At 40.2% G+C, this 15,326-nt stretch overlaps 1 protein-coding gene and 1 pseudogene across 1 annotated transcript in view; one reads left to right on the top strand and one right to left on the bottom strand.

The window, feature by feature from the left end:
• The window catches only part of DTHD1 (death domain containing 1), a 59,010-nt gene extending 54,558 nt beyond the window's left edge, over positions 1–4,452 (top strand). The window contains exon 10 of the mRNA XM_033105312.1: positions 2,568–4,452. Coding sequence (XP_032961203.1) covers positions 2,568–2,887 — 320 coding nt within the window. The 3' untranslated portion in view covers positions 2,888–4,452. The remainder of the gene's footprint in view (positions 1–2,567) is intronic.
• On the bottom strand, positions 3,903–4,484 carry LOC117021921 (protein Abitram-like; annotated as a pseudogene).
• Positions 4,485–15,326: the final 10,842 nt, after the last annotated feature.

The raw sequence follows: 15,326 nt of genomic DNA, 5'->3' as shown, positions 1-15,326 counted from the left end.
GGCTTTGGTATACACTGAAAGATAATTAAGAGATGAATATTGCAAATGCTATGCCAAAATTTAGGAAAACAGAGCCAAGGATGAAAATATAGTAGAGCAGGGCTAGTTTACAAAGAGGAGATGGTTAAGGCAGTAAGAGTTAATGAACTCACTGAGGGGAGAGGACAGAAATAGCAGATGCCTGAGACAGGAAGTAGTAATTCGGCAGTATCAGGAGGAAGAGAGTCAGCAAAGGGGAAAGAGATTTGTGGGAGGAGAGGCAAGAGGAGAATCTGGGCAGGCCATGGCACCCAAGGGAAGGAATACAATGCTTTGTGAAATCAGAGAAGATGCAGACTGGGAATTAGTTGTTACAAGTAGTAATTAGGAGGGCTCCAGGACAGTTGGAAAGGAAGGCTTCAACAGAGTTTTAAAAGAGGATACAAAACCCCAAAACAGGGGTTTAAGGAGTGAGTTGGCAGTGATGAACTTGAGGCATCAAGTTTACATTAGGCATTAAAGATTTTATGGTAACTTTACAAACAATTGTCACCCCAATAAACTTTAACGAAAAAAAAATTATGGTAAGGGAAGGGAAGAGATAGCCCAGTAGCTTGAAAGAGTAGCAGAAGCAAAGAAAAATGAGGTTTGAGAATGTAAGAAGGTGGCAAGAACCTGTTGTGAGGAGGAGATTAAGGAACAGGTGTGAAGGGAAATTACTTGATGAAAAACACTGTGGGGGATGGAATGTGGTAAAGGCAGAGCAGCGAGATTTTGTAAGAAAATAATTTTGGAATGAAAACAAGGTTACAGAACTCAGGTCAAGTGCCGTTGGGTAAAGTAGGAGAAACAGACATGGGCTGAGTGAAACAGAATGAGCATGAGACTGGGGCTTAATGATGGTGGGAGAGATTTGGGTCATTGCTGTGGAAAATTTTTAATTGAATTTAAGAAAACAATTTTTTAGTGATTTGTAAGCTGCTAAAGGGCTCAAATGGTGTATGAGGACAGAGTTTGTGGATCACATTTAGCATAGTTTCATAACCCTGGGCAGCCCAGTAGTTAAATGAAGCATGAGTAAAGTAGGATTGGGGATTGACAAATTGACAACAATGAAAGCTTAAGAGGACGACAGAGTTTAAGGGAGACGGGAGACCATCACTAGTGCTGGTCATTAGGAGCAGCGTGGGTACAGAGGTACGCGAAACCCGGTAGGGATGACTGAATGGCTGTGCGCATCGAAGGGGACAAGAAGCATGGTAAGCAGGAGCAATGGGACAAAGGCTGTGGAAGCTTAGGAGGTAGTGGTGGCAGTAATATTGAGAACCCGAGGCCATGGAGATGGAATGATGCCAGTTGATGATGAAACATGAGAATTGGCTATAAGAGTCTGTTTCTATTATGGAGGCATGCACAGGTCATTGATGTTGACAAGATTAAGGGACCATGGGGACAGTAGCATGACTGATTATCAACAGGTTGCTGATAATGCTACCTGCTGATGGCAAGAGATAGATGGTGGAGATAGGGAGAGGACGGCCTACCCATGTTGCGTGGACATCAAAATGAATATACTACATGATGGAAGCAGAATGTTGGTTTGCATGAGACAATGGAGAGCAAGGGTGTGTTGGCTCCATTTCCTGAGTAGCCTCCAGAGAAAAAGTGTAATATCATAGTGTAAAATATCAGGTGCAATTTGCGTGAGTAGGTAGATGGAAAGCACAGTCGAGCAAACAGTGGCAGACACAGAATTCTTAGTTCATACCAGACCAGGGGAACTTGTGCGGGGGTGAGAAAGTGACGGTGAGGCAGGCTAGTGCTGGCCTATGGAAGGAGAGGTGTATTAGGGCTTAGGGGTTAACTGAGTGATGGGTCCGAGTTACACGATGAAAATAATAACAGAAAAAAATGGAATCATGAGTTTAGTGGTAGACAAAAGTCACAGGGTGAGGGATATGTATGCTGAACATACAGGGTACATTCAGAGGAGCTATCTGTGGTTCTAAATAGTCCAGACACCAGCGGAAATGTTGGTGTAAAGGACCTTCCACAGAACTGCTCTTCGGGTACTGGATTTAGTGAGTTGGTTTCTGTGTGTCTGTAGGTGGAGGTGTGTGTGAGGACTGTATAGCTGCTGGTACAATGTATGCATCAGATTAGGGCGAGTTAAGAGAAGTATATTTTGAACAGAAACATATCTTTTAACATAGTGCTACTCAAAGTATGGTTGGGGACCTCCATGTCAGCATCACCTGGGAGCTTTTAAAAATGCTAAGTTTTACCCCTATCCTAGTTCTACTTAAACTATGAGGGACATAGCCTAAAAACTATTTTTAATAAGCCCTCCATATCTCAGGGAAGTTAAGATTTGAGAAGCATTTCTAACCCTCAGCCATAGGTGGCTTCCTCTGAAGACCCAGAAATTCAAAGGCTCTCAACTGTCCAGCTGGGTGGTCCCAAATCTTCCTCCTGCTCAGAGGCCAAACCAGAGAGCACTTAGATTTCCTGAACAGGGGTGGAGGGTTAGGTAAGCACAGCCCCCAAGACAGAGTCCTGACACTGAGTATTCCATGTGTGACTGACAGAAGCCCTGTGGGATAACCTGCTCTACTGGCTGGCAGAGGAGCTCTCGGAAGAAAACGCCACATGTCTCTACTCATCCCTCCCTCTTCGCCGGAGCACCATTCAGCTCATCAAACTGAAGAACCCAGATGACCTCACAGAACAGATCCATGAACTTCTTTGCTTCTGGAAAAAATCACTCCCAAATTCCATGGATAAACTTTGCCTTCTGGCTCGTCATCTCCGCAAGATCGGCAGGAGTGATCTTTCTGAAGAGCTCAAATTCAAGTGGGAAAATAAAGTGTTCACCGAACGACAGCAGTGGTTCGATAAGGCAGAGTAAAGCCTGGTTGCTCTTTTTTTTTGGCCCTAGAAAAAGGGTCATCAGTTTTTTTTGTTTGTTTGTTGGGTTGGTGTTTCTGTTGTTTAATTTCTTCTGTATTAAATAATTGTTCTAATTAAAAACCGAGGTATTGAAATGTACATGTGTTGCAGCCCTTAAAGAATAACAATTTTAAAGTCCTTTTATTTAGAACTCAGTGTAAATAAGTATCCAGTCTTAAATCATAAATTCAGTTTGTTGGTTTGTTTTTAGTTTGAATGATGGGAATGTTTTGTTCTATACAGTAACTTCTTTGCTGGTTATTGTGTAACTAGAGTATGAGACAGAACGACTACAATGTCTGCACTGCATTATAAATATTTCCATATGTTGGGAAAGCCCTTTGTATTTTTCAAAGCCATTTCATGTGTCCCTCATTTAAGAAGCCATAGTGTTACAGTTCTACTTCATTTCAGAGTGCAAGGCCATCCCAGAGGTATGAGGACTAGAGAAGGTACACTCTGCACTCTGCTTGTCCCCTACAATCTAATGGGAGAGGAATTAGAGCAGAAGGGGTGGCACTACCCTTTTGGTAGTGTCACCATGAAGCTGACCAAGCAAGAAAGGCCAGTTGTTGATGTCCAAACTGATGGAACACTGAGGCAAAAGCAACCAGGTGTTTGTCAAAATTTAGTATTTACTAGTGGATTACAGGATGATGGGTAAATTGTTTTCACTTTGCTACTTACAACTTTTGTCTTTTCCAGTTTTTCCTCAAAGTGCTTTTTTGTTTTCAATAAGAAAAACATCCTTCATTTGCCAGTTGTTAGAGAAAAGCAAAAGAAGACCAGAGTGAGTACATGGCAGGGCAGATCTGGGAGGTTGAAGATAAAATGGGAACCGAGACTTGTTATACAAGAGAAGGAAAGAAAACTAGGCCTCCCTGTGGCTGGCTGGCTGTGAAGTATTCTTCTTCACATATGCTGGTTCTTCTTAGTGCACTGATCGAATGAGGCTTTTTATGCTGTCTCAACCCTCATGATGTAGCTATTGTGGCATTAACGAGTTTTACCATGACTTTTTCATATTGTTTTGGTGTCAGTAACCCTTCTGTTGTGCTTTTACTTTTTTCCCAAACTTGGGCAACACAGCTGCTGTGTAGCTTTCAGTGGACGGCTTCTCTTGAAGAATAGAGGGCTTCTGGAGAATGCTTTCATTTACTTCCATCAACCGTCTTCTAACGTAGCTTGATATGGTGTGTTCTCCTCCATCCGAGCAGTAAATATTACACAGAGGTAGAAGTTCTCTTAGAAACTATACCCTCCCATGTAATTTCCCAGAGACCTTGTTCTAAAGTCTGCTACAGTTTACTGATTTGATAGGAAACCCTTCTAATTGTTTTTCCACTTTGAAGAACTGGATGAAACCCTGCCACTGTGATGACACATATTCTGTTAGAGTGCTGCAGTAGACAGTGTTCCTCACAGGGTTTCCTTTTGACATCCACTTTGTACCAGTGAGGGAAGTAACTATCCCTAACCCAGAGAACCGCAGGCTCTGACGTCACCACCGCCTTTGTAGCCATGGCAACCTCTGCTCAGCTACCTCTCCTTGGAGACCCGAGTGCTTTCCACCATGCAGGTCCAGGAGCCAGAGTTGATTTTATGATTGTCAACATTGTACTAGCAGGTTCCAAGCAATGTTGTTTGAAGTGCTTTTGAGACAAGTGGTGAGGCACCAATCCGACAACAGAAAGCATTTCTAGGTCTGAGTGTTCCTTCGTGGTTCAGTGCCATATTCTGCAAACATGATGGTCTTGGGTCCAGCCAAACTTAATAGCGTCTGTCATGGAATGTGCTCTGCTCACATTTTAACAGCTGAAGTTGTTTTCTAAGTGTAAAGCAAAGATATGATATACAGAATCCCCTTTTTTATTATTATCTACACCAACAATGTTGTTGTTTTGTTTTTGTTGTTTACTTTTATTTACATAAAAATAAAACAGGATGCCAAGCAACTAATTCTCATTGTGTGCATCCAGTGGAGCCCACAGGTAACAATGCCACATAAACTGGGCTGCAGGGACCTGATGCTGATGATAGCAAATTATTTTAAGAAAACAGACAAGCTCTAAATGAGTTAAAAATAGAGTACTACTTCAGCCATTTACTGCTACAAACATTTCTTTCATTGAAATGTAGCCTGGAAAAGGAAAAGCCTCATATTTTATTATTAGTGGAATGAGGCAAGTGCAGAGGAAATGAAATATCAGTGAAATAATTCAGGGCCCTTTTACCTACTCAAGAAAAAAAACAAACTATTTTTAAATCAGTTTCACAGAAAGCTTATCACATAAGCCCTATATGCTCATTGTTTTCTAAAAAAGTAAAAAATCCCACAAAACTAAAAGAAAAAAAGTAATTACCAAGGCCTGTCCATCATCGATAATTCCTGTTAATATCTAGTGTATAAGCTCTGAGACTTTGTAAAACCTAAAGCCACGTGATATGAATAGGACATTACATTAGTTTTACCAATTCATTAATGCAAAACCATCGGGGCCTTGGCTTACAAACAACTGTAGCAATTAGTTTCAGTTATTGAACACCAGGAAATTAATGAAATTCTATGAAAAATTAAACATCTGTATAGTTCTGAAATTTAAGTCAAGATTTCCTTCCACAAATTAACCAGGGACTTATTTAGATATCTATTTGGTTATATATATTGAAAAGGGGGATTCCAATTTTCAAACACCTTCTTATTAAGAAACATTTATTAGTCAAGACTTTTATTATTTTTACGTTTCCAGAAAGGTACAATATTTGTCATGTGTTTTTGGAATAGAGAAAACAGACTGAAATCTTCATTGTTTTTCTGACTACAAAATAACAAAACAGTAAAGAAAATAAAATTTGCCTCTTATCCCAACACTAGAGATTAATATTATAAACATTTTAGTGTATGTTCTTCCAGTTTTTCTTTTCTCCTGGAAGCAGTATTTCTAGTTCTATGTACATAGCCATATGCAAACACACTCACCTATGTGCTCTCATGTACACATGTACTAATACATATAAATCCATTCACACGTCACCTCATTCATCTCCTTCTCACTCATTTACACACATCTCACACCGCCTCTCCATGTCCTCATACACCCAGAAGCCCTCCCTCATACCCACACACCCCCCAAACACTTCTAACAAGTACATCCTTGAATACATATCCATGTATACCCTTTACACACACAAACACAGACTCACATTCACCTGTGCATCTCCATATGCACACATCTGCTGTCACTAACTCCCATCTCTCATACAAACACACTTATTTACATACAACCCCACACACATCCCTTACACACAGTCTCAGATCCACTTGTACGAGGTGTAATCAAACAATACAGTGAATGTTTAAATAAAAACAAATTTATTACATTAAAAGACACACTACCATTAATCCCTGTCAAAATATCCCGCCCCCCTTTGCCTCTAACACACTTATCCCATCATTCTTGCCACTTTCTGAAGCAGTTAAGGAAATCCTCTTTCGTGAGTGTCTTTAGTTGTGCTGTCATGGCTGCCTCCATGTTTGGAATGATTTTGACTTTGGGGAAGAGCCAGAAGTCAGTTACATGGTGCCAGATCCAGTGAATAAGGTGGATGAGGACACACTGTAATGCTTTTATTTGACAGAAATTGCCATATATAAGAAGTGATGTGTGATACGGAGCCTTGTCATGATGGAGTATGATTTATGGCACACTTTAAAACACACCTTCTCTCAACCATAGCTCATACCCGACTGACTGCACCGAAAATAGTTACACACCGTTACTAGTCACACACTGGTAAGGTTCGACGGGCCACTTATGGTATGGAAGATCCCTGCCTTTCCGTTGCATGAACTCGGCAGCAGCATTCACCATATTTTGTGATCACAACAAAAGGCTCCATGTCACACATCACTGTGGTATGGCAATTTCTGTTGAATAAAAACATTACCATGTGTCAATATCCACCCTATTCACCGGATCTGACACTATGGGACTTTTGGCTCTTCACCAAAGTCAAAATGATGCAGGACATCGAGGCAGCCACAACAGCACAACTAAAGACACTCACGAAAGAGGACTTCCAGATCTGCTTCAGAAAATGGCAAGAACGATGGGACACATGTGTTCAAAGCAAAGGGCAGTATTTGGAGGGGAGTTAATGGCAATGTGTCTTTTACTGTAACATTTTTTTTTTAAATTTAAACATTCACCATAATTTTTGATCACACTTCATACATTCTCATATATGCTTCCACAAACTCTCTCAACACATCTCATATGCACAAATACTCATTAACATACCCATTCCACAGACACACAAACACACCATATTATTTTACCTGTATACCTTTACATACATGCACACTCACAAACACACTCCATCTCTCACACCCCACTCCCACCTCTCTCTCTTTCTCTCTCTGTCTCTCTCTCTCTCTCTCTCTCTCTCACACACACACACACACACGCTCATTTACATACATACTCTCACAGGCACACATCCCTTCACACACACACTCTGTCGAGCATATTTTTCCCAGAATTAAAAAAAAAATTATATATATATTATTGCAACATTAAAAATATATATATAAAGGTATATAAAGAAAAAAAAATGGATCATCTCTTCAGTGCCTCCTCTCCCTTAGCTAATCAGAGGACTCACTCCTAAATGTGGCATATGCCTCGTGTGTCCAGTGTGCCACACCCACACCCCACCTTTGTGCCTCGTTCTCAGTCTGGTGGCCTGACCTGTATGGACCACATCAGCAATGCCTCTGGTTTCAGGCTGGGTTTGAGTAATGGAGCCCCAGCAGGAGACTGGAAGGAGGCAGGGGAGTGAGTCAGATTATTCCCCTTTCTTCCTGCCTTCAAGTTCACCATGGCCAGGCTGTATCCCTCACCCAAAGGCCACTGCTCCTGTCCTCTCTCACAGCTTTCTCCTGAGTGTTGGGAACTGCTCCGCCTCTTGTTGCTTCAGGTCTGGGGTAGTAACAGCTCTATTACCGCACTAGCTTTTGTGGTTCCCCTACAAATCTGCCTACCCTTTTAAGACACAGACTCTTCTAATTGTCTTAATTTGAGTGCTTATATTTGAGTGCTTATATTTGTCTTAATTTGAGTGCTTAGTTTGAGTGCTTATATTTGAGACCCTGATTGATACTTCTCATAGCAACTTACACACTTCTTTTTTTTCTAAAATGGGGTCATATATACACAGTTAAAAATATTACTGTCTTTTATTAAATTATGAGTATTTTCCAATGTCTTTAAATGTTTTGATAGCTGCATTAAATCCCATTCATAGCCACGCCATAATTATAGTATTACCTTTTTTTCAAATTAAAAAATAAAAAATGGAATGATGCAATATAATCTTTTATGTCTGTCCTTTTTTTTCAATTACAGTTGGCATGCAACATTATATTAGTTTCAGGTGTACAACAGTGATTAGACATTTATATAACTTACGAGGTGCTCACCCTGATAAATCTAGTACCCATGTGACATCATACATAGTTATTACAATATTACTGACTATATTCTTTATGCTATATTTTATATCCACACGACTATTTTGTAACAACAAATTTATACGTCTTAATCCCTTCCCTTTTTCACCCATCCCTCAATACCCCTCCCATCTGGGAACCCACAAAATATTCCCTGTATCTATGAGTTTGTTTCTGTTCTATTTGTTCATTTATTTTATTCTTTTAGATTCCACATATAAGTGAAATTATATGGTATTTGTCTTTTTCTGTCTGACTTACTGCACTCAGCATAATACCCTCTAGGTCCATCTGTTGTTGCAGATGGCAAATTTCCTTCTTTTTTACGGCTGAGTAATATTCTATTGTGTATATGTTCAACCTCTTATTTATCCATTCATCCATTGATAGACAACCAGGCTGCCTCCGTGTCTTGGCTATAGTAAATAATGCTGCAAGGAACATACGGATGCACATGTCCCTTTGAAGTAGTTTTTTGGATTTCTTCGGATAAATACACAGAAGTGAGATTACTGGGTCCTTCTTTGTCTCTTGTTATATAGCCTTTGTTTTAAAGTTTATTTTGTCTTTTGTTTGTTTCTTTCCATTTTCATGAACTATCCTTTTCTATCCCATTACTTTCAGTCTGTGTATGTCTTTCAATCTGAAGTGAGTCTCTTGTAGGCAGTTGTAAGGGTCTTATTTTCTTATACATTCAGCCACCCTGTTTTTTTATCGAAGCATTTAATTCATTTTTATTTAAAGGAATTGTTAATAGATATGTAGTTATTGCCATTTTATTATTCATATTTTTGATCTTCTTCTTTTCTCCTTCTCCTTTTCCTTCTTCAAGAACACCCTTTAAAATTTCTTGTAATACTGGTTTGGTGGTGATGAACTTTAGCTTTTTCCTGTCTGGGAAGCTCATTATCTGCCCTTCCATTTTAAATGACAGCATTGCTGGGTAGAGAATTCTTTGTAGATCACTGATTTTCATCACTTTGAATATTTTGTGCCAATCCCTTCTGGCCTGTGAAGTTCCTGTTGAGATGTCACCTGACAGTCTAATACGAGCTCCTTTGTAGGGAACTAAGTGTTTTCCTCTTGCTGCTTTTAGGATTCTTTCTTTGTCTTTAAATTTTTGGCGTTTTAATTATGATGTATTCTTTGGGTTCATCTTGTTTGGGACTTTCTGTGCTTGGGCTTTTATGTCTATTTCTTTTATCAGGCTAGGAAAGTTTCCTGTCATTATTTCTTCAAATAGGTTTCAATTCCTTGCCCTTTCTCTTCTCTTTAAGGTAGACGTGAATGTTGGTACATTTAATCTTGTCCCAGAGGCCCTTTAAACTATCCTCATTTTTAAAAAAAAAAAAATCTTTTTTTCTTTTTGCTGTTCTGATTGGGTGTTTTCTGCTATCTTGCCTTCTAAATTGCTGACTCAGTCCTGTGCTTCATCTAATCTACTGTTGATTCCCTCTAATGTGTTCTTTATTTCAGTTACTATATTCTTCATTCCTGACTGGTTCTTTTTTATATTTTCTATTTCCATTTTTATGTTTTATATCTCTTTCTGAAGTTCTTCCTGAGATCATTGAGCATCCTGATACCCGATGTTTTGAACTCTGTACCTGATAAATTGCTTGTCTTCATTTTCTTTAGTTCTTTTTCTGGAGTTTTGTCTGTTCTTCCATTTGGGACATGTTTTTTTGTCTCCCTACTTTGGCTGCCTGCCTGTGTTTGTTTTATGTATTAGGTAAGGCTGTTGTCTTCCAGTCTTAGTGGAGTGACCTTATGTAATAGGTGTCCTGTAGGACCCAGTAGTGCAGTCTTCCTAGTCACCTGTGCCAGGTGCTCCAGGTGTGTCCCTTGCATGGGTTGTGTGTGCCCTCCTTTTGTAATTGAGCCTTGGTTCCTGTTTACATGTCAATGGGAGGAGCTAACCTTTGGGATGATTTGTTGTGAGGACTGGCCATGACTACAGTGGAGGAGCTGTGATGCAGAGGCTGACACTATGAAGCAGGATTAGCTTTAGCAGGGCTCTGGTGCCTGCTGTGTTTGCTTTTTGGGTGTGTCATTGATGGAGGCCACTGGGTGGTGTTTTGGCTTGGCGCTTTGCAGGCCAGGTTCAACTGCAGCCTGTGCCCTACCCAGGGCCATGTGGAATGAGCCACAAAGCAATCTGCAGATGGCCACTATCCACACTGGGCTTGGAAGAATCTGGGAGAGGCTAAGGTGTAACCCGAGGCTTGCTGCCTCTAGTGCCCGGCTTGGGACTCCTCAGTAAGAGGTATTGGACATGCTGAGGCAAGATGCTGCTTGTTTGAGTTTTGTGAACCTTTGAGAGATTTTAAGAACGTCCACAACATGAGCCAAGACAGGCCACTTGTATGGGAAAGCCCCTGGAAGTGGCTTGGGTGGGCTTGCAAGTTTAGTGGGGTGGCGTCTCAGGAAATCACCAGGGCTGGGCAACCGGTGTTAGCCAAGTTGATGGAGACTCATGTGGCACTCACCTAAGTCTGCATGCTGGGTAAAGGGAGGGCTCAACAAAGGAACAATGGCTTCTGCCAGCACTTCTGTCTGGGAGAAAGGTGCCCCTCCAGACCTTACCCTGAAGCCAGACAATTCAGTTCCTCCCATATGTCCCCGGCACCTTTCACGCTGATGCCCCAGTGCTGGAGCTCAGAGCCAGTGTGTCCATCAGTAAGTATACCTGTGTGTGGGACCTTTAAGAGGAGCACCTGGGACTTCAGCAGCCCTCCATTTCACTCAGCCACAATCTCAGATAGAAGTTGTGGGGACTTCTTTTCCCTCACCGGAACCTGGGCTGGGGAGCTCGCTCTGGGGCTGGGACCCCTCACTCCTCAAGGGAGACTTCCAAAGCTGAGATATCCCTCCTGATTTTTAACTGTCACATGCAAGTGTGGGACCAGACCATTCCATGTCTCTGCCCCTCCAACCAGTCTCCATATGTAGAGCCAATCTACATACCTTGAATAACAATTTCATTAATGAAATACCTTTACAACCACCAATTTGCTAATTACTAAACACCAAATTTTACAAATAAATAAATTCTAACATTTATTATCCTAATTAACAAAACTTATGATGTTAAACCATAGTTATCTTGACCAAATACCTACCATATCTGGAGTATAAATTTATGATTAGAGCAATTAATTATTCCTTTAAAACGTAGCTTAAATAAGCACATACCCAGTATCACATTGTATATTCCAAAGTATTTTAGAGTAAAATAGAAGCACCTTAACAAATAAGTTAGGTAGACTTTGATAGCAATATAATCCAATTTTCAAGACTGCTAACATTTGTGGAGAAAGTTGTATTTTTCTAACCCACTGTTTCTCAGTGCGGGTGTTATTGGCATTTTTATTTATTTATTTATTTATTAAAGTAAACTGAACTGGTGCCTGCATTGCAGGCCATTCAGCATCCCTGACTTCTGTCCACCAGACACACAGAGAATCCCATCACTATCATAAGTGTGAGAAGCAAAATTCCTTCCACAAAGTTCTAGTTATGAGAGGGGTGGAATGGGAGGGTATGGAAATGCTATAACTGGACTTAAGAATAGGGTGCCATGGACCTTAAGGGAGGGTGTTGAGAACCACTGTTCTAATCAACTCTGGGTTTGAAGCAGGGCATAAAAGAAAGAGGGCAGAATAAGTTAAGAGAAATTTAGAACATTATAAGCAAAAGAGAGCCTTACATTAAACTCTCCAACTGCTGTCATGGCTTTCAAGAAAAGTCAACTGCTATCTGATGACTTGCCCAGAAATATTCTCAATGAGGAACCCCCTCTGAATTGTAATCCAGAGCTGTGGTGTAGAACAAGAAGTTTGTCTAAAGTCCAGAGCAGGCTCCCTGTAGGTAGAAGTGAAGGGATATACTGAATGAGGTCAAAATAGTGATTGATGCAGGTCCCATGTTTCCCCATGGTTTAGCTGAGCATGGCTTTTGTGATCTGACCTCATCAGATGTACCTGTGCTATGTCTAGGCATTTTGACAGACATTACGTCATTTAATCCTCAACTTGCCACTTCTCCCAGGTTTCTTCCACCGGCATGTCCAATTTCCCTCACTCTGCATTTATTACATAACACAGTAAATGCATTTTAATTATGTTTATTATTTATTTTTTTGTAACCTCCCCACTTTAGTGCATGCTATGTGAGGGTCAGGGAACTTGTGTCTTTTGTTCATTGATGTAATTCTATTGCTTAGAACTCTGTCTGGTACTCAACGAATGTTTCTGTTTTGTTATTCTTACTTTACAAATCAGAAAACTCAAAGTTACAGTAATACCCACCCACTGGTAAAGTTTGGGTTAGAACCCAGGTGATTCTGTTTTTAAAGTTCTTCTTCCTCTACTTTGGAATTTCTGCCCCTGGCTTCTTGGCCCCTGCCTCCCCACCCCACGTCTTCCAATGGTTCTCTCTCTTCCATAACCGTGGGTCATATTTTTCCTGTTCCCTGAATACCCACGGCTGGGTTATTTTCCCATGGTACTTATCCTTATGTCTAGTTACAGCACACCTCTACCCTGTTGTAATTGTCTGTTTATCTGTGTTTTCTCCAACCAGTGTGTAAGTTTCTTGAGGGCAGAGACTGAATTTTGTTTATCACTAAATTTTCTGTACCCTACACAGGACTTATCATCGTAGGCACTCCATTAAGTCTTTGTTGAATTAATGCATGAATAACATCTATACGCTTATATCCTAGGATCCCCTCTCCCTGTTCCATCTTTCTTCTGGAAGCAAACCTATGGGGGCGGATGTTATGTCTGAAAAGGTAAAAAGTAGCTTGAACTGTAAACATCTACCTTGCCATTTATCAGACTGGAATAACACACACAGATGAAGCCAGCTGCAAAGTTAACAGGACTCAGTATTTCTTCCCCAAACACACTGCAGCTGTACAGTGTCCCCTTCTTTGAGTGACTGCTGCTTTTTTTACACACTGAGAAACTCATAAACTTTGTTGTTTGAAATCATACCAGTAAAAAAACAGTATATGTCCCTTGTCCAAGTCATGTGGACACAGAAGCAGTCTCGATTAACAACCCACCTGCAGAACTTCTGATAACAGGTTTCTGCACATGGTCCACACACTGATGTTTCCAAAGAAACAGAACTCTGGGTCCAGTTTTGCAGACCTCATTTGATCCCTTTACACAAGCTCTGCTTTCTTTTAAGCCCATTAAATCATTCAACTCCACCCAACTCCTATGTCCTAAAATAACTGTCTTTGCCTTTGTTTAGTGACACTCCACTGTTCTTTGGCAGGCAAGCTCCCACATTGTTGAGTCAATAAACCTGACCTTGTTGAACTTTAGGTATGTTCCTAGTAGCCTTAGGCAGACTGGGCTGGGACACCTGTGCTTCTGTGCTCTAGCCCCATGTTCCCAGATGGGCTGCAGGTTAGAATCAGCAGGGGGTACCTGCACCCACCCTGACAAGGGCCGATTGAAGTATTCTAAGGTGTGTCCTGGGAACCAGATTTGAAAGTTGGTTCTGCAGCCAGATCTAAGAATCATTTCTGTAGCCAAAATGGACCCAGGAAAACCCTGAAGTGGGTGTTAAAATCCAGTTTTATAAGACCACAACTCAGCCCTCTAAATCAGAACCTCTGGCGACAGGCCTGAGGAATCTGTATTTTTAGTGACTACCTCAGGGAATGTTTATGCCCATGGAAGGGTAATGTCATTGCCCATGGTGTTTACTTCCTGCGCAAAGCACTCTCTCGATTTTTATTTTTCATGGTTAGCACAGAACCAGGAGGAACACAGGAGAGAAACAGATGGAAACAGAGCAGGCTTTGTGCTATATTGAATACAAAAGACCTTTTCTCCCAGTGTATAGTTGTCTTTTGAGACAAATTATCTGTTCACAGGCCTAAGCAGGGTGGAGTTGGGAGCTGAGGCCAAATTGTTACGAAGAAGGAACATATGACCCAGGCCTTGTAGACAGAGGAACCAAATAGATTTTATTAATCTCTCCTAACGAGAATAGCCGTGGCACAATCATAAAGATGGACTGACTTTCCTGGAAGCTAATTATTGCATATTTTTAAATCTGGTCCCATTAGTAAAGTACATACCCAATCATACACTCTAAATTAATATTTTTGATTTTTTTCTCGAATTTTAAAGAGCACAATTATGTTCTATGGTATTTTTTGTGTGCTAAAAAAATTAAAATGCACTGTATTATGTTCTATTCTTTTTAGACTTATTTTTGGTTATTTTTATATATGAAGATAAGCTGACATTTTTTTAAAAAAATAGTCCCTGCAAATGCCTATATGCCACCACAAGAGGGCATCTGTGTCTCAGATAAAATTACGGAAACATTCAATACAGAGAAATTCCTTTGTGTTGTCAAAGAACTGTTTGGCATGATTCTTTTATTTCTAATTTAAATTATGAAGTTATTTTAGGGTGGAAGGCATGATTTGGCATATAGTTAATAGGTTATTAATGTAATACCGTGTTTCCCCGAAAATAAGACCTAGCTGGACAATCAGCTCTAATGAATCTTTTGGAGCAAAAATTAATATGAGACCCGGTGTTATATTATATTATTATATTATATATTGTATTATATTACACTGTATTATATTATATTATGTTATGTTATGTTATATTATATTATATTATATTATATTATATTATAGACCCGGTCTTATGTTATAGTAAAATAAGACTGGGTCTTATATTAATTTTGCTCCAAAATACACATGAAAGCTGATTGTCCTGCTAGGTCTTATTTTGGGGGAATACGGTAGTACATGATTTTGCAGCTGAGTTCTGCTCTAATATTCTGAAATGTCTAGTTCCTATTTGACATGAAGAAACAAAGTATACAGAAACTGCTGCATTTA

This window comes from Rhinolophus ferrumequinum, chromosome 5 (assembly GCF_004115265.2).
Source record: "Rhinolophus ferrumequinum isolate MPI-CBG mRhiFer1 chromosome 5, mRhiFer1_v1.p, whole genome shotgun sequence".
Taxonomy (NCBI): domain Eukaryota; kingdom Metazoa; phylum Chordata; class Mammalia; order Chiroptera; family Rhinolophidae; genus Rhinolophus; species Rhinolophus ferrumequinum.
This window is presented reverse-complemented; position numbering and strand designations above follow the sequence as displayed.